Source organism: Trichosurus vulpecula, chromosome 4 (assembly GCF_011100635.1).
Source record: "Trichosurus vulpecula isolate mTriVul1 chromosome 4, mTriVul1.pri, whole genome shotgun sequence".
NCBI lineage: Eukaryota > Metazoa > Chordata > Mammalia > Diprotodontia > Phalangeridae > Trichosurus > Trichosurus vulpecula.
In genome coordinates this window covers 224,516,195-224,539,980 of record NC_050576.1, presented here as the reverse complement: position 1 = coordinate 224,539,980, position 23,786 = coordinate 224,516,195, and the positions used below count along the sequence as shown (strand labels likewise).

Sequence of the window (23,786 nt, the reverse complement as noted above, 5' to 3'; positions counted from 1 at the left end):
TGTGATACATAATCATGTGATTTTAAATGTTTGTTTTTAATGTGATTAATTACACTGATTATTTTTCTAATATTGAACCACGCTTGCATCCTTAGTATAAATCCAACTTGGTAATAATTAATGATGTAGAGGATATAAATTGCTGAAATATTTGTATTTGTTTTATCCTTACTTGCTTTAGGTTTTAGGGCTGTATTTGTCTCTTAGACACTATTTGATAGCTTTGTTTCTCAGTAGCTGAGGATAATTGGTTTAGTTAGATATTCATTTTTTCTTTGAAAGTTTGGTAGAATTCTCCTCTAAATACATCAGGACTGGTGGCTTTTTTTGTTTGTATGTTTGTTTGTGGTTTTCTCTTCCTTTTGGTAATTCTTTCAGTTAGTTCTATTTCTTTTTCTCATAAGTCATGTCATCATTTCCCTGATGTCGTGGTCCTCTTTGAAAACGAAGGACAAATACAACCTGTGAGTAGACCGAGCTGCCCGAAAGGGGACCCAGCTAGTTGGGTAACTCAGCTCTCCTCTCCCTCTCCCATTCCTTCTCCTTCTCCTTTTCAAAGGAAGGTAGATTTTGATGGCCAAAAACTGCCTACTTAACTTGGGGTTTAATGGCTAGATTTCTTCCTTCCTCCCTTCCTTCCTTCCACAACAGCTTAAATGCAGTTCACTCTGAAGCTCATAGGTCCCTGCCCAAGCTCCACTAAATGGCTGCATTTTGGGCTCTCCTAGCTTAGAGTGAATGTCAATGGTATCTGTTTCTCTTTGGAACAGCACCCCTGAGGGCTAGCAGCTTGATTTCATTTTCTTTTTTCTAATTAAAGGTGCCATCCCTTGACTCCCTTCTTAAAGAGGCCTATTCACTGGATGGGTGTTACCTCACTCTAAGTGAGTACTTGAAAAGGCCTTAGACTAAATAAATGGGCCAGGGTCTCCCATTGCATCCTGGGTCATCTCCAGTCAGTCCTGATGAATATCAGACCACTGGATACAGATGGCTCTGGAAGAGAAAGTGACGGCTGGGGACCTTGCACAGCCCTCCCTCACCCAAATCAAAGTCAACTGCAAGTCATGCCATCATTCCCCTGATGTCATGGTCCTCTTTGAAAAAACAAAGGGCAAACACAACAACAATATTGGGTAATTCAAGATATCTACCTAGTGTTCTGTTAGGATAATTTATATTTTTGAAGATAATTATCTATTTCTTTTGCATTATCAGTTTTGGTGGCATGTAATTGTGAATAATAGGTTAAGATAATTACTTTTATTTCATTTAGTATTGTTGTGATGTCACTTGTCCATTTATCATTTTGTGGAGTAGATTATCTTCCCTCTTTTTTTAATGAGGTTGTTACTGTTAATATTGTTAGTCATTTTAAAGAACCAGCTTTTAATTTTACCTATTAGTTCTATAGTCTTTTTTTTCCTGGAGGGGGGAAGGCAAGGCAGTTGGGGTTAAGTGACTTGCCCAAGGTCACACAGGTAGTAAATAGATCAAGTGTCTGAGGTTGGATTTGAACTCAGGTCCTCCTGACTCCAGAGCTGGTGCTCTACTCATTGCGCCACCTAGCTGCCCCAGTTCTATAGTCTTTTTGATTTCCAAAATAACTAATTCTCTAATTTCTAATGCCTTTGCTTTTGTGTTTATTTTGGGTCTGTTTATTGTGGCTTCTAATTTTTAAAAATTCATACTTAGTTCATTAATCCTCTCTTTCCATTCTGTCTCATTTCTCTTTCTAGAGATATTTTTTCCTTCTGAGGATTTTTTTTAGCTGAATCACAGAACTTTTAGACTGTTGTCTCATCCTTATTTTCCCTTCTCAGTTAAAAGGTTAAAAAAAATTACTCTTCTCTTCCCCTCCAATTTCCTTTGTTTGGCTGTTTTCCCTACTTTCTGGGACTTTTCTTCTTTACTCTCTGAGTTGATTACTATTTTTATTGTATTATCACTCTTTAAAAGACACGTTTAGTGATCCTGCCTTTTAAAATGTATTTCCAATTTTCCTTTGCCCTAATCTATGGTCTCCTTTTGTAAAAATGCTATATGGTGCTGAGAAATATTACTATTCTTTAGTAGTCCATTAAGAAAGTGCCATAAATCTTTAAGTTTTAACTTCTCTAAGATTGTTCAATATATTTTCTTTTACCTATCTTCCTATTAGATTTGTCTAACTATGAGAGAACAACATTATTCTTCAATTATCGTATTATTATGTCTTTCAAAAATTCAGTTAATTTTTCCTTTATTAATTTAGATGCTGCACCATTTGGAGTATATAAGTTTAATATTGTATTGGTTGTTGGCTATTGTTCCTCTAAATATAGTGCGATTTCCTTGCTTTTCTCTGTTTATATTGTAAATATAAACTCCTATTAGACAGGAGTTGCCTGAATGCAACTCTTTATTTTTTTATTTGCCTATTGCATAATAAATTTCATTCTAGGCTCTTATTTTTATTCTAGGTATGACTTTGCTTTTTAGATGTGTTTCTTATAATCAACAGGTTGTAGGGTTTTTGTTTTCTTATCCAATCTGTACTCTCTTATCTTTTGTGAGACTATTTAATTAATTCATATTTAAAGTTATGAGAATTAGGTTTTTGTATCTCTAATACTTTTAAATTGGGATGGGTGGGAGTGGGAGAGGGTTCTCCTTCTAAATAGGTACTTTGTCCCTCTGGTTAGCCTTGCTTAATCTACTTTGATATAATTATATTTTCAAAGTCCTTCTCCCATCTCACTCTCCTATCCAATTTGTCAATCCTTTACCCAGGTTTTGAGTTTTATTTAAATTAGCTTATTAATTTTCTTTATTTAGGTATCTAATTCTCTTCCCCTCCGCTGTCCCCTTATTTTTCCCTCTCAGTTAATGGGCAAATTGAAAACTACTGCTCCTCTCCAACTTCCTTTGTTTGGTTGTTTTTTCCTCCTATTTTCTGTAATTTTTTTCTTTATCTTATCCTCTTAATTCCCTTCTTTTTTTTCTGTCAATGCTGAACATGTATGCTTTATCCATGATCTGTAAACTTACTTATTCCTTCTTTAATCTCTTTATATACTTCATGGAATTAAAGCCTCTGATGTACCAAGTTTAAACTCTTACTAATAAATTTCAGTTATTTCCTTTGTAAGTCTTGCTCCAACATCCCTTTTTTTATATTATGCCCCAATCTTATAAATATTAATCTATTAGAGAAGTAATAAGGATAGAAACATTACTCCATGACATAATTTTTCTCATGTCACAAACTGTACAGTCTAATTCTCCCTTCTGCCCTCCCCATTGTTAGTCTTCTTCCCTTTGGCTATTATCAATCTCATCTCTAGGTCCATATTCTCCTACCCTTCCAGATGCTGTTTCTGTTGCAAGGAATGTTCTTCTCGTGCCTTTTTTCTCCTGGGTTCTTATTTTCATTTACATTTACTTGTTTTTCTTATGTTTCTGTTGCAAGGAATGTTCTTCTCGTGACTTTTTTTCTCCTGGGTTCTTATTTTTATTTACACTTACTTATTTTTCTCATGTTTCTGTTGCAAGGAATGTTCTTCTCGTGCCTTTTTTTCTCCTGGGTTCTTATTTTTATTTACACTTACTTATTTTTCTCATGTTTCTGTTGCAAGGAATGTTCTTCTCGTGCCTTTTTTTCTCCTGGGTTCTTATTTTTATTTACACTTACTTATTTTTCTTATGTTTCTGTTGCAAGGAATGTTCTTCTCGTGCCTTTTTTTCTCCTGGGTTCTTATTTTCATTTACATTTACTTGTTTTTCTTATGTTTCTGTTGCAAGGAATGTTCGTCTTATGCCTTTTTTCTCCTGGGTTCTTATTTTCATTTACATTTACTTGTTTTTCTTATGTTTCTGTTGCAAGGAATGTTCTTCTCGTGCCTTTTTTTCTCCTGGGTTCTTATTTTCATTTACATTTACTTGTTTTTCTCATGTTTCTGTTGCAAAGAATGTTCGTCTTATGCCTTTTTTCTCCTGGGTTCTTATTTTCATTTACATTTACTTGTTTTTCTTATGTTTCTGTTGCAAGGAATGTGCTTCTCGTGCCTTTTTTCTCCTGGGTTCTTATTTTCATTTACACTTACTTATTTTTATCATGTTTCTGTTGCAGGGAATGTTCTCATGCTTTTTTCTGTACAGCAATAATGTCACAAATGCCTCTCTTTTAATGAATGTGCATGCATCTTTTTCATGATAATTAGGGTCAGATTTGCAAGGTATGATATTTTGGGGCTACATTTTGCCTGTATCTGCTTTAGGGAATATAGTATTCCATTTTCTTCAGTTTCTAGGGGAACAGAATAGTACTGTGTTATTCAAATTTCTTTCCTTTATATTTGAAGGTCTTTCTTCTAATTGCTTGGGTAAAGGTGATGGAAAAAGAAGGGCACTATCATTATTATTATTACTACTACTACTACTGCTTTTAAAAATAATTTATTAACACTTCAACAGTTGCAAAACACTCCATGTTATTTTATTGGATCCCCACAAAAACCCAGTGAAGTGAGTGGTACCATTATCTCCATTTCAAAGATAAGGAAACCGAGGCCGAGGCTAATTCTGTGAGGCAGAAGTGATTATTTCTGAAATTCTTCAATTTAACCACGTTTCTTGGAGTTCAAACCATAGGGTTGTTTATTGTTTTTCTGGAGGCAATCTATGGATTCTTTTAATTGGTGTTTTGTATTCTTTATTCAGAAGTTTTGTGCTATTTTCTTCTATTATTTCTTACATTACAGTGTTCAAGTTTTTTCCTTGTCATATTATTTGGAGAGACCTATGATAGCTTCAGGTATCCCTGCTCTATGTCAGTACTCTCTCTAGTACACTTTTCTATTTCCCTATCTTCACAATCTTGTTCTGTTTATCTTCCAGATCGGGACAACCAATCTATCCTCATCACGTGAGTAATTTCTTTTTGATGACTAGTTTGAGACAAGGGGTGCCATTCTGGCTCTGTTCCTAAGTAATTTACTTTCAAATCCATAGTGGAGAATCTGGCGCTGGGAAGACGGTGAATACCAAGAGGGTGATCCAGTACTTTGCAACAATCGCAGTGACCGGGGAGAAGAAGAAGGAGCAGCAGCCTGGGAAGATGCAGGTGAATCCACATTGTTATTTCAGGGGGCTGATTACCAGACCACATCAAACAAAGAACTATAGAATGGTGGAATAAGAAGACATTCTCAAAGAATTTCCCAACAGCAATACTATCTGCAGATGTACAAAGCTGCCTCCACCCCTGCTAATCCTTAGGAAAGAAAGAAAGAAAGAAAAAGAAGAGGAAGGAGAGACAGAGCATCCTGAGGTCTGGGTCCTGAGGAACCTTCTCTGATGTCGAGTGTCAGTTTAGTGCACTAGGGCTCCTCATATTCTAAAACCACTGATCTATGTTAAACCTCATCATTTTATAGATCAGGAAACGAAGTGCTTCATCCAAGGTCTTAAAATCATAAGATTTAGAGTTAGAAGAACACAATTAGACATAATTTCATCTAACTTCTTCATATGAAGAAATTAAGGCCAAGAAATGACTAGCATTTTTTTATGCTGGGGGCTAATTCAGTTGCTTAGGGAGAGTAGAGAGAAAGTCAAAGACAACAGGTCCATGGAGGGGATAAAAAAAACCCCAGGAAAGGTTCAGCTGGCAGAGACTTTGGGCATAAAGCAAGAACATTGCTGGAGAAACCACCACCACCAGGGGAGAGTACAGAGTGATACTGAGTTGGACAGGAGCCCACCTGTAAGGTATGAAGACCTCAGGATGACATTTCAGCTGGTAGACCATCCTTCACTTTAATTACACTCACGTGTGTCCTTTGAGTGTCTCCCTGAATCACGAACAAACAAGACCCCTCTGTCCTTGTTTCAAGATAGGGAAAATGAATGGTCAACATTGCTGCTAACCCCAAATGTCCCTTGTGAAAGGAATAGTGTGGGTCCTTAGGTCTGCTAGCGTATAGTTGCAAGGAGAGGGAAAAGAAAGTGTTGATTCAAAGGTCCTAGATTTTAATCCCAGATCTAGAACTTACTGTCTGTGTAAACTTGATCAAGTCAATCACTTTACCTCTTTGGGCATCAATCACTTCATCTGCAGAATGAGGGAGCTGGACTAGGTAACCTCTGTGATGCTCCAGAATTTCTATCCCATCACTCCTTGACATAGCTAGTGACTCCTAACCCACTGATCCTTGGGGAAGTGTTTGGAGCTGGGGGATAGGCCCTCAGGCATGGGGCCCTAGGAATATGTAAAAGGAAAAAGCTGGTCATACTGTAGATGCAGGGGAACATATTTCAACAAAGGACTTTGAGTTATGGGGACAGTAGGCCAAAAGAAAGTCATGAAGAGGCTCCTGAGACTGCCTGACTAGTCAGTTGTTTCCACTTTGACCCTCTAAGCATTGACACGTTGGAGTCCTTCCTTCCTGAAAAAGGTGAAGTGACAATATCATGCAGTTAGTAATTAGAAAAGCTAGGATCCAAACTGGTCTTCTGACTCCTATTTTAGTGTTCTTTCCACTGTACCATATGATAAGACTACTCTCTAGAGGAGAGGCATCATAAAACAGAAAAAGACATACCTGTGATTGTCTGAAGGGGGTTTGGCTGGTGGTAGCCAACCTCAGGCCAGCTTGGGAAGTGCCAAAATCTAAAGATTAGGCAGTATTTTTGTGTGGTAAGGCTCTATCTAGTTCATACTACATGAACAACAGCTGGAAAGCACCATATTGACTTAGTTTAGAAGTTCATAAAAGATTTAGGAGACAAAAGAGGTAATTATGGTTTCCTGTCCACTTTCCCCATCATTTAGCAGCATAAATGCTTTCCAAATAGGGAATTTTGTGGTGAGTTGAAGACACACCAGAAGAATGAAAGTCAACTGCCACACATAACGTAAGCATCCCAGTGAGATTTATTGAGGGATATGTTTTATATGGTGATGTGATTCTTTTAGGTACTTTGGGGAAGTTTTCATCTCACTTCCCATTTGTAGATTGGGTTTCATACTGACTCTGCTACATGAGATACCTCTGCTCGCAAACAATTACTTTTTACTTTATATATAGGGAAGGTCTCATTTCTGATGTGTCTATGGTGCTTTACCAGATGTCTTTTTGAGGGGGTGGGGGAAGAGGGCAATTAAGGTTAAGTGACTTGCCTAGGGTCATATAGCTAATAAGGATCTGAGGGCAGATTTGAACTCAGGGCCTCTTGGCTGCAGGACTAGTGCTCTATCTACTGCACCACCATGCTGCTCCTAAGGTATCCTCATCACTTCCCAGAGACCCTTCCCAGTAATTAGTGGGGAGATAAGACCCATTGCCTCCACTCCCAGATATGTTTTAAGGTCTTTGCACATTATAACTGGTTGAAAGGGTGAGGGGAGGCGTGGAATAAAAAGAAAGAGGTGAGGTAAAGTGAGTTTGCTCCATGACAGAACAGGCACCTGACCTCATGGCCTTAACTGGGGTCTGTGAAACTTTTCCTGCCTTTCTTATCTTATATTTACCTATTTCTCAGAGTTCACAAGACCACTTCTTCACATAGATGGCCATTATTTTATATTATATTTTCTTATATTATATTAATTATATTATTGTTACATTATCCATTATTACAGGGATAACTCATTGGGAATTTTGATGAGCCCTAGGTTAGCAAATATGGGGAAAAAATCTATAATTAAGTTTGTGTATATCCTAAAGATGGGATCACTCTCCCAAATCAATATTTCTAGATATGTTGTCTATATAGGTGTGGTAAACAGTTTTAACATCCACTCAGAGCTTCTGTTCAGTACATCATGCATTGGGGTGTTTTAAAATCAATGCACAGGCAACAGGGAGGCTGGAAATGCTTATATCACAGGAAGCCTAAGTCACTAGTGGTAGGAAGAGCTTGCTGAGAGGAAAAGGAAATTGTGTGTCATAGGAAATGCTGAGGGAGCAGTTACGACAGTTAGAGCTGAGGGGAAAAGAGCAGACTTGTAATATCTGTGCTGTAAGTTTACCTGTTGGTGGCAAGGTTCCCAGTAGGGGGTGGAAGGTTGTGGGATGGAATGGTTTTCTGCTATGATGTTGTAGACTTATTGGTTTGGGGATCTGATTATCTGGTGTCTGAATAAATGGTTTACTTCTTCAACCTTCTATGTGGGGAGTCTCGTATATTTTGCGATACAGAACCGCATAGGCACTTTGACAATTACCATCTATATTGTGATTACTGCCTTGCTGATACACACCCCTTTATGGAAACAGCACAATGCATACACTTCTGAAGCCACTAGGTGGAGGAGTGGACAATAAGCCCCAGACTTTTTTACGGAGATCTACCTGTGTGGGTCTAACAAGGAAGGGCTATGGCTGCCTCTGGCTTTGACTTTAATATGAGCCAGTGGAGGTCCCCACAGGGAGGGCTTCCAAGCCTTTTGAATCAGGGTGCTGATATTATAGCACCATGTCCACGAACAGAGATACCATGGTCAAAACGTTCTTTTTCGCTTCTTTCTGTTCCTAATTTTTCAATCTCTTCTTTCAGTTTCATTGTGTTTTAATTGGTGAGGAAACATGTTGCTGTTTCCTCTCAGTGCTTTTACACCCTCACTTTGAGCTCTTTCAATCTTTCCCCCCCCCACCCCTCATTGGTCTTCTTGGCACATAGCCTGGGCCTGTATGATACTGGCAACACTTCTTTTTGTATCCCAGCACTTAGCACGGTGCCTGAAAAGTACGAGGTATTTACCTGATTGGTGCATTTATTGGTTGATTGATTGATTACACACCTACTGTGCCAGATGTTGTGGTAGGCCTTGGAAATGCAAAGACAAATGTGAAACTATTCTTACTTCCAAGGAGCTTATATTCTATATGTTTTATAGCTGTGGTTGGATACACATGTACGACGTGTTAATGGAATGTTTATATAAGCAAATGTTTATGTGAATCTTAAAGGGAGCTTCTTGAAATGAAGTGAACTATTAAAACCTCCTATAATTCAGAGCCAATGAAAGAGTTACATTTAGGGCCTTAATTAGCTATCCTAGCATAGGCCATACTCACAAAGATGGGGTATGAAATCCAGAAAATATTTCATATTTCCATACAGCATTTGAAAGTTAATAAAATACTTTCTTCAGAAATAGATAGAACATGTGTCCCTATTCCCATTGTGAAGATAAAGAAACCAAGGCTTGTCAAGGGTCTCAAGACTAGATCCAGGATATAAAAGCTGGTCTTTTGTAAGTCTAACTCTATTTCTATAATACCATGTTGACTCAGGAGACAATTGGAGGAAGTATAAACCTTTCAGATTAGGAAGGTCAGGCAGTGGGTGACAAGCAAATGTCTCAGCCTAGCCCTGGAAGATCCTGGCAGCATTTAATAACCAGAAGTCAGATAGGCCTCCTGATTGGTTATAAAGGAGTTATGGCCATAGGGAGGAGGGATGACCTTGGATCACAAGAACTGGTGCTCTATGGCAGGGCTCCAGTGCATGGGAGGACTGGAGGAACTAGTGATGGACAGGAAACCAAGGCATGGAATCCAATACAGAAAATAAGAAAGAACTGAATTACTAGAACAGGTTACAAAGTAGGGAGTTGGTCCCAAGGAACAAAGCAATAGTGTAGGATCTAGAATTGAGATGCAAGTTTAGAGAGCACCATGAAGCTGACATTTTGAACTATATACCTAAGAATCGATGTATTGCCCTTATTCAGGGGCTGGATTGGTTACAGTTCCTGAAGGACTGAACATGCAGGTGATGGGTGATAAAGCAACAAGAACTTGGGCAGAAAGCATGATATCTAAGGTCTCTCCCAAATTTAATAATTAAAGGTTTTTGATGTTTGGACAGCAAAAAAAAAAGTTAGGAAAAGAAAACTTTACCAAGCTGAGCAGGGCAGTGTAAAAGAGAGAGTTTTGGATTTGCAGGCAGAAACCCTGGGCTCTACCATTAAGTAGCTATAGGACCTTAACCTTAAGTCACTCTAATTCTCTGGATCTTTGTTTCTTCAACTATAACACGAAGAAATTGGACTAGGGTTCCAAGGCCTTCTCCAGCTCTAAAAAACCTCTGAAATTGGGATATGTGGGTGCTATTGGGGTCAACAGCACCACTAAGCCAAGAAGGGAAATGCTTTAATAGCACTTACTGCATGCCAGCCACTGTGCAAAACTCTTTATGTGTCATCCTCTCTACAACCCTGGGAGGTAGGTGCTATTATTATCTGCATTTTGTGGTTGAGGAAATTGAGGCACACAGAGGTTGAATGCCTTGCCCAGGGTCACACAGCTAGCATGTGTCTGAAGTTGGCTCTCAACTTGTCTCCCCTGACTCCACTCCCTCTATCTGCTGTACAGTTTAGCTGCCGGGATCTTTAGGATTCTAGGGGTCACATTTTTCTCTGAGCCTGCCCAGGCTATGGGCATTGATCAATACAAGGACAGAAAACAGAGAGATCAGTATAGTAACAAGCAAGTCAGGTAAAGTTAATTACTTTAGACTTCTGTCTGAAACAGGCACTAAATTGGACCCCAAATTTACCTTCTCCACAAGTTTACTTATCCACCCTCTTAAGTTACTAAGGGCTTGTTACTGAATCAGAAATAAAGTCAGAGTTGCTGTTGCTGTTTTCTGTTCCCATTATTATTAGGGAAACTTGGAAGATCAAATCATCCAGGCAAATCCCCTTCTGGAAGCCTTTGGAAATGCCAAGACTGTGAGAAATGACAATTCTTCACGCTTTGTAAGATAATTTTCTTATTACTACTTGATTCCTAAATGCTTTGCAAATACACCTAAATTCTAGCCTGGAGCTCCATCTGTGGTACTGAGAGATGTTTGTTCAGTGTAGGTGCAGAGAAAGAGAAAAACAACTTAGTCCAACATTTCCCAGCTCATGTGCCCTTGGGCGCATTTCATAACCTCATTACTAATCAAAGAAAGGTTTCAGGTCCAGTGAAGAAACACCGTCAAATTAATATTTTAACTCGATGAATAAATCCGAGGTTCCCAATATCCCAAGCCAGAATTTCAGATACAGCTTCTTTAGCCTTTGTGCAATCTCTACTATATATCTATTATAGTAATCCAGTATCTTTTTTGCTAAACAGGGGAAATTCATTAGGATTCACTTTGGAGCCACAGGAAAACTGGCCTCTGCTGACATTGAAACCTGTGAGTTTAGGTGCACCCTGGACATCTTACTTTCACTGCATTGGATTCGCACAGGATTCTGACCATCAGCTTTTTCTTTTATTCTTTCAGATCTCTTGGAAAAATCCAGAGTGACATTTCAGCTGTCCAGTGAGAGAAGCTATCACATTTTTTACCAAATCATGTCCAATAAGAAGCCAGAGCTCATTGGTAAGTACCTAGGAATGCTCATTCTTCGCTTCTAGGCCCATAAATGCTTGTTGGATAAGGAAAGTACTATTAGAGTTACCTACACGTGATTCTTTTTTAAAATCAATTTTATTGATATATTTTGTTTTTTATATCACCTTCATTTCTTTTTTTTTAATTTCATTTTCAATTCATGGAACAAAACAAGCATTTTCCTAACACAGTACAATAAAAAATGATGATTACACATGAAACTACAAATCTACCATATACAACTTACTATTCCCTCCAAATATACAACAAATTTATCATGTAAATTTCTTTTTTCCCTCCCTTTCCCATGCTAGAGATGTCTGCCATTAGATACAAATCACCTTATGTCACCTTCATTTCATTCATATCCAGTGAGCCACCCACTGTAACAAAAAATAAAAAAGATGACAAAGCACTTCAACAGAACTAGCAAATATGTCAACCAAGACTGACAGTATATGTAATATTCTTCATATCTTTGTAAATGAAGTAGAGAAATACATTTTTCCATATCTTCTTCAGGCTTAAACATGGTCATGAAGATTACAGTGTTCAGTCCTTGTTTTTTAAATTCTTTCTTTTCACATTGCTGTTATGCGTGATTCTAAGGGGAACTATTCTGCTTCACAGACCTGCTTCTCATTTCAACCAACCCCTATGACTTTCCCTTTGTGAGTCAGGGAGAGCTCACAGTGGCAAGCATCAATGACGGTGAAGAGCTGTTGGCCACAGATGTAAGTATTTTATTTTTTAGGAAAAAAACATAGAATGTTAGAATTAGAAGGAAGCAGGGATTTTCTAGTTATAGAAAATTCGTATCAGATTTAGAGCTTGTAGGGACCTTTGAAAGCAATTAAAAACCTCTAATTTGTTATAAATGAAGAAACTGAAATCTAGAGGGGAAGGTAACTTGACCACTTCCTCTACATGGTAAGTAATAAATAACAGATTGACTTGTAGTCACACAACTAGAAAGTAAGAGTCAGATCTGGAACTCAGATGTCAGGGCTCCCAGGCTGGTGTGATTCCATTTAGAAACCACCCCAACATAGAAAACACAGTAAACCCTATAAAATGGACTTTAGCTCTGCTCTGTGACCTTCAAGCAAAAAGTAAAATTCCTTGTGTTTATGCTTTTAAGTGTGTTATATTTTTAAAATTACTTTCACAGCCATTATCTCATTTGATTTTAACAGCTTCCCTAACAACTATCAGGATCCCCTCTCTTTTTACTCCTCTTCTTTTACTATTAGGAGGACCCCATTTTCCAGAGCTAAGGTCTAGCAAGCAAGCTATGCTCTGAGACTGGCATAACAACAATCCTTTGTGCTCACCCTCTGGATAAACTCTGATATAGCAAAATCCCACTTCTGAGACCATACTGTCAAGTCTAAAAACAAATGACCAAAAAGTCACAGAGATTATGTAACTGCTGTTAACTCTGAAAATAACAAAGAGCTCACACAGGTTCTTACAATCATAGTTAACTCTGAAAAAATATCATAGCGCTCAGACAAGTAATTGCAACCACAGTTAACTCTGGTCATTTGTTTTCAGACTTGACAGTAGTAGAAATGACAGGTGTTACTTTTAACCTCATTTGACAGATGAAGAAACAACGGCCTGAGAAGTTTGAGTTACCCATCTCAGGTCACAAAATCAAGATGAGAGGCAGAGTTGAAATTTGAATTCAGATCTCTTGACTCTCAGTGCTTTACCCTGCAGTCTCTAATCCTTACTTACAATCTGCATTCACCTCCTTACTAACATTACCTTTTTTCTCATTTTCCCAGATCTCCAGATTTCCTCACTGACTCCTTTTTAGGTACACAGCCTCCTATACCAGAGAAATCAGGCCTCTGGTTCTTCAGCATGTGAAAATTTTATCAATGATCTGCTCCCTCCCATGAAAGCTATAGATGCACATAGCTAGGCCGTGTCTTCCAAGTTGGGGTATGCCTAGAAAAAATCCCAGCCTAGACATAGGAGCATTACTCTGTAGTCTCATGTCCATTCTTCCTCTTATGACACACCATAGAACCTCTATCTTAAAGAAAGTTGAAAACTCAGGAAAGCAAATTAATTTTAATTTTTAAATACACGTTTGTCATTAAGAAGGCTGTGTTGCTGGGGAAATGGAGATGGTTGCAAAACCAAACTAACAGGCACAACATGCTCGTTTACTTCCTCTGTAAAATGGGGAGATGGGACTCAATGGTGTTCACCTAGTGGAAACAGCACAAGGTTTGAAGTCTATAGACAAATTCAAATCCTAGCTCTGACATTTACTACCTAGGTGAGGATGGGAAGTAGCTGTGGTTCAGTGGCAAGAAAACTTTCCACTAAGAATCAGAAGACCTGGATTCAAATTTCAGCTTGGTCCCTTGCTACCTATGTGCTTAAGTTTCTTAATCGTTCTGGGTCTCAACTTATTAATTGCTAATTGAGAGGACTGGATTCTAATTCAGGAGTTCTTCACCTAAAGTCCATAAACTTGGTTTTTAAAAAATATTTTGGTAACTGTATTTCAATATGATTTGTTTCCTTTGTATTTTTTCCTATGTATTTTAGTTTATGCATTTAAGAAATTATTCTGAAAAGGGGTCCATGGACTTCACCAAGCTGCTAAAGGGGCTTCTGGTGCAATAAGGTTTAAAACCCCTGGGATGATCTTTAAAGTCTCCTTCAACTCTAACATTCTATGCTTCTGTGATGCCCAGAGTCCAAAATGGTTAGGAATCACTACCTCTTTAAAATTAAGCCAGGCCACTCTTGAATTATCTTCCTCTTTACAGCCCATGAGATCAGAGCCTTCAGTGGTTCTCAGTCCTCGCAGCAGCCAGAAAACAAATTCATAAACAATAAATGGGCACAATTGGAGAGAGAAGATCCCAGACCGCTTTACACTAAAAAAATTCAAAAGTTCTTCCCCTGATCCTGCCAAGAAACCTCAAAAGAGCAAATGTTTAAATCCCCAACCCATGGTGTGCTGAAGTCAGCTCTAGAATCTCTTCTTGAATTTTCATTATTAGAATTTACTCAGAAAACAGGTAAACTACAGACAAGGATTTGAGTTCCTGTTTTGGTAGCTGTCTAGATGTAAGAAAGTGGTGGATAACATGTTCGTATGCAGATTAACCTTAAAAATCTGTCACATGTACAGTTTTCCCATTGAGCTGATTGTAAAAACACTAGCCTACCCCTGTCCCTACTCTAGTACATAGCTGTGCAAACATACACACGTTCCCTACCTCCTAAACCAAAAGCAAAGTCAAGGTCTTTGCTAGAGAAGAGATGTTTTTGAACCTCCGTGACCCATGAGGAATATGATCCTTCTTACCCTCAGAATGCCATAGACATCCTGGGCTTTAGCTCAGAAGAGAAAATTGGAATCTACAAGCTGACAGGGGCTGTGATGCATTATGGGAACATGAAGTTCAAGCAGAAGCAGCGAGAAGAGCAGGCAGAGCCCGATGGTACTGAAGGTAAAGCCATTGGACCAGACCATGAGATCAAATGGTCCTCACTCTAGAAATGAGTTCATAAATCAACAAGACTACAAGAAGTGTGCCTTGCTTTAAGTGTCTACTATGTTCTTGAAAAACGCATAGACTCAGAATTTTGATCAAATTAAATCATAATTATGCATAAAGGGGTTCTTATTATCTAAAGAAATCATATACTATATATAGGAGATATATACACATATATGTATGTATATATGTATTATGCATGTATAAGAAATCCAAAAATCTTTTTGACTGTAGGACTTATGAAAGCAAAGAAAAATTATTTCTGCCTCACATTTTTAAGCTAGGATTTTTAAAATATAAGCTCTTCTTATAGTGAAGACAGAGCCTGGCCCATAGTAGACAGTTAATAAATGTTTACCAACTGAATGACTGACCCACATAATTTTAATAGAATGGAATGGGATGGAGTTTTCATAGGTGACATCTAGAGTTGAAAAAGAGTTTCTTAACTGATCCTGTGACCATGGAAAATCATGGATAATTTCTCTCCACTTCGGTTTTCTCCTCTGTAAAATAAAGATGGACTATTGTATCTGCAAGATCTCTTTTAGCTCTAGTATTCTGTGGTTTCTTAATCACCTAGTTGCAAGAGGGAAGAGATCCTTAGTTAACATTAGCTAAATCCTAACTTTGAGCCCTAAATTGAACGAGATGCTTGGTTCCTATCCTTAACTTCTACTTCCATTCTAACTCTCATGGAGTGAAGGGGGAAGGGACAAGGGCAGGAAGAAGGTAGGAGGCAAGGAAACAATACTTATTAATGTTATTTTGTTATATATTCATGAATTATTTATATGAAAGACAATATGGTGTAGTAACTAGACTGCTGGCCTCAGCATCGGGAAGACTTGAGTTCATATCTCTCCCTTGAAGACATTGTCAGTGTAACTCTCTGAGACTAAATTGCAAAAGAGTTATAGATATGCATTGATAAAGGGAATTTCTCCCCTGAGAGTTCTCTATATCTAATAAATTATAAGTCTAGTTCAATTTTTAATATTAATAAATCTTTATTGATGGAAGAAGGAAAAAAAAAGAAGGAAGGAAGCCTGGTTCATATTGTGGTGGAAGGGGATAGTTGAGTATCAAGGGTTGGAGAGGACTGGAGGTTAGGAAGCAACTGAAGCTAACCCCTCCATTCCCTCTGACTGTAGATAATTTTGGAGGAGAAGGGGATTGGAGGTGAGAAAAGATACAGTCCAACTCCCCCCAGTATGATATCATGCTCCAAATATTCTTTTTTTTTCAGTTGAGGACACCACCATTTTTCTAGTCACAAACATACACTCTATTCTTCCCTCTCACCTCTCCTATCTAATCAGTTGCCAAGTCTTGTTAATTCTACATCTTCACTATCTCTTTCATCTGTCCCATTTTTTCTATTCCCACCATAGGTCCTCTTCTCTCTTAGCCAGATTATTGCAATAACCTCCTAACTGGTCCCCCTCCCTCCAGGCTCTTCCCTCTACAGTCCCTCCTCGTGACTGACAAGTAGATGTTCCTAAAGCAGTTCTCACCTTGCTCAAGAAGCTGTCATAGTTCTCAGGTGCTTCTAGGACAAAAGGCTAACTAAAACCTATCATGATCTGGCTGCCACGCTCTTTCTAGTCTCCTTATGCGTTCCCTGCCCTTCCTCTCTTCTCCCTGCCCCACTCCATATTCCACATTCAAGTCAAGCTACCTATTTTTTGTTTTCAGTATGCAACATTACATCTCCCATCACTAAGCCTTTGCACAGTTGGTCCATTATTCCTAGAAGGTTCTCTTTCCTCTGTTCTTGGGATTTCTCACTCCCTTCAGGAATGAGTCTAGCTACCTTCTACCAGCAGCCTTGCCTGATTTTTTCATGCTGTAAGCGCTCCTTTACAAATGAATAAAAATAAATTTAATGTTTTCTATTTATCCTTATTTTATCTCGTATCGCTTTACCTAAGCTCCTCGAGCCTAGGGACTGTTTCATTTTTATCTTTGTTTTCCCAGTGCTTAGCACAGTACCTAGTATGTAGTAGGTGCTAAAGCAATGCTTTTTGAACTGAAAAATACCCATCAGCCATTTTCTCCACCCTTTCTGCTTTTAATTTTTAAAACTTTTGGATTTACAAGTACCTTTGTTAGGTACACTCCAACCCCAGCCAGAGAGTTTTAATTCCTATGTCAAATAGGATATTATTTAGCACAGTGCCTGGTACTGTGTTGTTACTAGTATTATCATATGTTAGACCAGGGTGAAGAACCTGTGACCTCGAGGCCATATATGACCTTCTAGGTCCTTGACTGTGGCCTTTTGATTGAATCCAAACTTCACAGAACAAATCCCTTTAATAAAAGGATTTCTTCTGTAAAACTTGGACTCAGTCAAAAGGCCACACTCGAGGACCTAGAAAGCTACATGTGGCCTCCAGGCTGCAGGTTCTCCATCTCTGTGTTAGACCATAGTCCAGAAAGGCAAATCCCATTCTCAGAATCTGTCTTCCCAACCAGCTCTTCAATTTCCAAATCTTCCTTTCTTTCTGAAGCCCTTGCCTTTGATTGGCAGTGGTGACAAAAAGTACACTTTTGCCATTTGGATCTTCAATTTCTTGCTCAAGAAGCAGTAAGTTTTAGAGTCTTGGGTTTAATCCTCACAACTGTGTTGTCATAGATAAGCCACTAATTCTTGTATTTGTGCTATTTATGTCACAGCGTTATTCAGAAAGCATTTGGTTACAACCTAAGGTGCTATAGATATAAGTTACAATTATATATCATGTGTTTGTGTATGTGATGTATGATAATACACTAAAAAGTTAGAGAAAATTCCAAGGCTTAGTTGAACACCAAGACTAACCGTGGTAGGATTCAGCTGGTTTGCACAGGTTTGGTAGAACCAGAACTTAATTTTAGGTTGAGTTCAGCAAAGCAGTCGTTAGTGGGGGCAGGGCCTGCATCCGCCATGTCAGCAGCAGTCACTCAGTTCCATGGAGAACCAGCTGTTTTTATTTGAATGCCACCACTGGGACTAACCCTATTTCTCCTGCTGTCATAGTGGCTGATAAAGCTGGATACCTTATGGGTCTGAATTCTGCTGAAATGCTTAAAGGTTTGTGCTGTCCAAGGGTGAAAGTCGGAAATGAATTTGTGACGAAAGGACAAAATGTCCAGCAGGTAACTTTGGCTGCTTTGAATCAGTTCTATTCTAGGATTTTGATTATGGCTATAAAAAAGCTCATTTGGAGCCCTCGGTGGTCTTTCCTAAAGGTAATTAATTCTGTGGGTGCCCTGGCCAAAGCTGTCTACGAGAAGATGTTCCTGTGGATGGTCGCTCGCATCAACCAGCAGCTGGACACCAAGCAGCCCAGACAGTACTTCATTGGAGTCCTGGACATTGCTGGCTTTGAGATCTTCGATGTGAGTAACCAAATTACACATATATCAGACCGCAGCATTCCTTGTTTCTCCAGTCTCACTCAAGGTGTTTGATTGTCTCAGTTCAACAGCCTGGAGCAGCTGTGCATCAACTTCACCAATGAGAAACTGCAACAGTTCTTCAACCACCACATGTTCGTGCTGGAGCAGGAGGAGTACAAGAAGGAAGGCATTGAGTGGGAGTTCATTGACTTTGGGATGGACCTGGCTGCCTGCATTGAGCTCATTGAGAAGGTCAGAAAAACTCCTCTTACTGTAAGGAATAAGGGATGAGTTAATTATTCCTGCGCAGTCACCAGTCTCCCTTGGCTAGACTATCATTCAATCGCTGTAACTATAATCCATGTTCCATATGTTCTTAATATGTTAGATATTATCAAGTTGATGGCTTCGAGTTCAAAGAAAATTAAACACTGTTGCTCAGAGTAAATTTCAGACACCCATACATTCCCATAGGAAATATCTCAATGCTCGCAAGGGAGGCTATGGCATTTCCTTTTCAGCTAGATTGTCCAAAACCCTTAAGAGTAGCCCTATGATGAAGTGACATGACACAAAGCTAGGAGTGAATGAAGGTAAAGGAGACTTTCATACTGGACATGGCTGTGGGAGGGGGGAAATTACAGAATCAGACTGAGGCTACAATCTGGGAAGGAGGATATTTAAAATCCTATTTTCTAAATCTTAAAGTAGTCTTTAGTATTTGGCTCAAAGATACTATGTCTTTAGAAAGTAACTCTTACTGGTTCAATGTGGGCAGGATGAGAGGGGAGAGAAGACTGGAGAAGATTGCCTTTCCACTCTAAAACCACCTAAATGACTCTTTCTAAGAACAGGAAGTGTCTGTGGCTAAGGAGCCATAGTGCTGCCATCAGAGTATCATGAAAAGAGCAGTTAGGAGGGCTGAATTTGAGTTCCAATTCTAATGCTGATTTGTTATGTGACCCTTAGATAATGTGCTCAACCTCTTGCAATTTCCTCCTCTTTTAAACTGTTAAATGGGGAAAGTAACACTTGCAGGGCTTACTTCCCAGGGTTGCTACTAGAATATTATTTTGTAAGATAAGCACTCTAGAAACACAAGAAACTATTACCTAGAAGGAACTCAACAATAAAAATCATCTCTTTGCCTCAGGTCTTCAGTTTCTTGGTGCTACTGTAGACCTCCCTCATAGGCACTGGTTAGGTTCATTCTAGACTCCTGCTGGAATTGGGATTTAGCAGCTCTTGTCTCATTCACTTCTCCAACTCTGGTGTACCTGATGCATATATCTTTCTAAGGAGGAAAAAGAGAAATCAAATGTTTGTTGCCTTCCTTTCAGCCAATGGGCATTTTCTCCATCCTGGAAGAAGAATGTATGTTCCCCAAGGCAACAGACGCATCTTTCAAGAACAAGCTGTATGACCAGCACCTTGGCAAATCCAACAACTTCCAGAAACCCAAGCCTGCCAAAGGGAAGGCTGAGGCCCATTTCTCCCTCGTGCACTATGCTGGCACTGTGGACTACAACATTGCAGGCTGGCTAGACAAAAACAAAGACCCTCTGAATGAGACCGTGGTTGGGCTATACCAGAAATCCTCACTAAAGTTGCTTTCTTTCCTTTTCTCCAGCTATTCTGGTGCAGAATCAGGTATGATCTCTTTCCCTCAGGGAAACTCTGAAGTCAAATCTCAGCTATCTTTACATGTAGCAACCTCTAGTAGTCCCAAGATGCCCATGAGCAATGAGAGGCCAAAAACATCCTATTAGTTAGAATTCAATTTGCCCACTTGTTGTGGGTATCTCCTGTTCCTTTGCTTCTTCCTCTTCCTTACCAGACTGGAACCCAATAGAGGCTTCAGAGATGTTTGCTGCAGAGCTTAGGCTTTATTAACAGGAGTTTTTGTGGAATTCTGCCTTTGACTGGTGTGGTACTTTGTGTACAGTCACCCTTAATTAATTAACTAATTAATCAATGTTTATTGAATGAATAAATGAATGGATATCACAAAAACTAAGGAAAAGCTCACTAATTCCAAATAAAGATGGGGAATGAAATTTCGATGACTTTGAAAAATGAAAATTTCTTTGTAAAATACTTTTAAAGGAATGTAATTTTATTACTTTTGAGTACCCGTGTTATGCTTCATATATGTCAAAAGAGCTATGGTTACGTTATTATTAGTTCTCCTTCCACTGATATAAGTAGCACCCTTTCCATGCCTTAATAGTCTTCTGTGGCCAAAAATCATTTCTCACTTGGTGGATAAATTTCTAGTGATGAACTGTTCTTAGTTAATCAAGGCTTATTTTTGGACAACTATGGATTGCTGGCCTCATATTTGAAGGCCTGAACAGCATCATATGAACAGCATCATATCAGGTCTTGTACTTTGCTGGCAAAGCTTTTCAGAAGCTAAAGTTAACTCCACACCTCAATGAAGCATCAATGTAAGGCGCTTCAAAATCTGGCTCCTACTTACACTTCCAGTCTAATTTTATAAGAAATTTAATAAAGTATCTCATATAATTCTTGCAGAAGAGACCGAAAAGCATAGGTCAGATGATAATGATAAATAATACAGTTCAGAGTACGTAGAACTCTTCAAATGTCTATATGATGGTCACTCATAGATCAATGTGAATTTGGCAAAGGGTCTCCAGTGGATAGCCCCAAGGATGTTCTTCACCCTGTGCTGTTTATCATTTTTATGAATGACAGATGGCAAGCTCATCAAATTTGCAGATGATACAAAGACAGAAGGGAGAGCTGAAACACTGGATAACAGCATAATGAGAAGCCAGAAATACTGGCTACAATTGAATGTTTAATAACTTTTATAAAAATAAATGTAAATTCTTACACTTGTGTCAAAAAAAAGTCAACTTCATGTTTGCAAAATGTAGGAAGCAGGGCTTGAGAGAAGTTTGTTTGAAAAAGGAAAGAACTAAGAATTTTATTGAAGTCAACAGTGTGATATGGCATCCAATTGTTTTTCGATAATGCAATCTTCAGCTATATTAAGGGAGAAATAACTTTCAGGAGTAAGGAGAAGATGGTACATTGCCCTGATTAAACCCCATCTCTGTTACAATTTTTGGTTCTGGGCACCAACATTTAGGAAGGACATCGATAAGCAAAAGAGTATTCAAAAAAGAGCAACCAAGGTGATGAATGGCCTTGAACCCTTGTCATGTAAGGATCAGTAGAAAGAACTAGTTGCACTTAGCCTGGAGAAGAGAAGACTTCTTTATGGAGGACATGATAGTTATTTTTAGGTATTTGAAAGGTTGTCATGTGGAAAAGGAATTAGGCCTGAGGTCAGAATGAGGAGTGATTGGAATTGTCAAAAGTGGAACAGGCTGCCTCGAAAGGTTGAGGGTTACCAGTCACTGGACGCTTTCCAGCAGAGGTTGTATGACCACTTATTAGATGTGCCATTGTGAAGAATTCTCAGAAATTCTGTGACTCTGATACTTCCTTACATTTTTTTCAAGCCAAACTCAACTACTAGCTATTTGTCAAACTTGGTAAGATTAAGTGACTTGCCAGTGTCACATAGCTTATAAGTATCTCAAGTGGTATTTGAACCCAGTTCTTCCTGTTGCCAAGTTCAGTCCTCAATACACTACAGCCTGGTCCAAGAGCCCCTACGGAAAAACGGGAGCAGGTTCAAGAGCCTCTCTGACTGGGTGTTTCAATTCAAGTCTTTCTGGAAAGGGAGTTTTCCAGGAGCAAAGAAGGCCTTGGAAAATCGTATTTTTGTGTGGAAAATCTGAATTCTTTACACTCACATAGAAAAGTAATATTTTGAAGTAGTAAGTAAATTTTACAGCTGGGGATGAAATGGGTGGATGTACAATCTGGAAGAGATGTCAAAGAAAGGAGATTCAGAGAAAAAGTATAAATTAGAATCTCAGTATATTGGTGGCTGCAATCAGAAACCTCAATTCATTCTCTAATTCAGAATTTGTAATAAAGTAGCTAGGATTCTTATGAGTATAAAGAACAGAATAATTGTGGCACTGAGATTTTCATGCTTATGTGCTTTATCATTTGAGCCTTTTGAAAATCATCTTTTTTTCATTTTTATGTGACTTATTGGTATCCATCCTTATAATAATTTCTAATATTTCAATTAAGCAAGACATTGTGCTAGATACTAGGAATATTTAGATAAAAACAAAATAGTCCCTGCCATCTAGGTGATTATATTCTACTAGGAGAATATATAGGCATAGTGAAATAAAGTCAAGATGATTTGGGGAAGGAGAAAGCACTAGCAATTAGGGAGTAGTGGTGGGGAGGATGCAAGAAAAACTTCAGCTGGGAGGCTGTACCTTATGGGTATAAAGAAGCTGGGTATACTAAGATGTAGACATAAGGAGGGAATACATTCTAAAAATGAGGGGTTGCTTATGTATACAAAGGCAATAGGAAGACCTGGGTTTAAATACCACGTGAGGCACTTATAAGCTATGTGACCCTGGGCCTTGGCCTCATGTAAAATTGGCGGGGAAGGGAGGGGATCTAAATAGACTCAAGGGTCCCCTCTAGATTTAAATTGATGATCTCATCCTTTTTTGAGAAAAGCATTCTATGGCCCAATTTCTCTGTTTCTTCCAAGGTGACTCTGGAGGCAGTAAGAAGGGCGGGAAAAAGAAGGGATCTTCCTTTCAAACTGTATCTGCTGTGTTTAGGGTATGTGGTTGCCCTTTCCCTTTGATTTCTCTCTCCCTGCCACACAAATCCTTCCCCACCCCTAGCTCACTTGGTCATTTGTTTCGATGCTCATTGACACGAAGTAGAAAAAAAAAAACATCTTGCAAAGATAAAATTCCTTAATTTGGTTTGTGTTATAGGAGAATTTAAACAAGTTGATGACGAATCTGAGGAGCACTCACCCTCACTTTGTACGCTGTATAATTCCCAATGAGACAAAGACTCCTGGTAAGTAGGCGATCTATTAGACAGATAGCCATTTGGTACTGACTTTTAAAAGGTCATTAAATATTTGGCAATAGCAAAAAAACAGCCAGCATAAATAATGTGTCAGACCTAAAAAATATCTGCTTTCAAGTAACTTATGTTTCAAAGATGACTAAAATAGAAAAGACATGAAGAGTTCCAATAGTAAGTAGAGGGATCATTCTCCTATGAGACAGCTAGATTGACAAAGGGTGGAGTGTGCAACCTGAGGTCAGGAAGACCTGAGTTCAAATCTTGTCTCAGACATTTACCAGGTGTGTGACCTTGGGCAAGTCACTTAACTTCTGTTTGCCTCAGTTTCCCCATCTGTTAAATAAGGATAATTATAGCACCAATCTCCCAGGGTTGTTGTGAAGATAAAATGGAACACTTGTAAAACATTTTTCAAACTTTAAAGAACTATACAAATGCAAGCTATTAGCTATTATTTCCTCACTTCCATTCTCTTCCTCTACCTACTTGTATCACTCATAGAATCAGAGATTATTAGAGCTA

General features: G+C 38.6%; 1 protein-coding gene across 1 annotated transcript in view; it reads left to right on the top strand.

The window, feature by feature from the left end:
• LOC118847029 (myosin-13) overlaps positions 1 to 23,786 on the top strand; it is a 76,964-nt gene that overhangs the window by 5,987 nt on the left and 47,191 nt on the right. Inside the window, exons 4-16 of the mRNA XM_036755662.1 lie at positions 4,879 to 4,906; positions 4,993 to 5,104; positions 10,658 to 10,750; positions 11,118 to 11,181; positions 11,272 to 11,370; positions 12,013 to 12,116; positions 14,729 to 14,867; positions 17,941 to 18,059; positions 18,153 to 18,302; positions 18,384 to 18,554; positions 19,643 to 19,952; positions 22,930 to 23,003; positions 23,165 to 23,252. Of these exons, the coding sequence (XP_036611557.1) occupies positions 4,879 to 4,906; positions 4,993 to 5,104; positions 10,658 to 10,750; positions 11,118 to 11,181; positions 11,272 to 11,370; positions 12,013 to 12,116; positions 14,729 to 14,867; positions 17,941 to 18,059; positions 18,153 to 18,302; positions 18,384 to 18,554; positions 19,643 to 19,952; positions 22,930 to 23,003; positions 23,165 to 23,252 (1,551 nt within the window). The remainder of the gene's footprint in view (positions 1 to 4,878; positions 4,907 to 4,992; positions 5,105 to 10,657; positions 10,751 to 11,117; positions 11,182 to 11,271; positions 11,371 to 12,012; positions 12,117 to 14,728; positions 14,868 to 17,940; positions 18,060 to 18,152; positions 18,303 to 18,383; positions 18,555 to 19,642; positions 19,953 to 22,929; positions 23,004 to 23,164; positions 23,253 to 23,786) is intronic.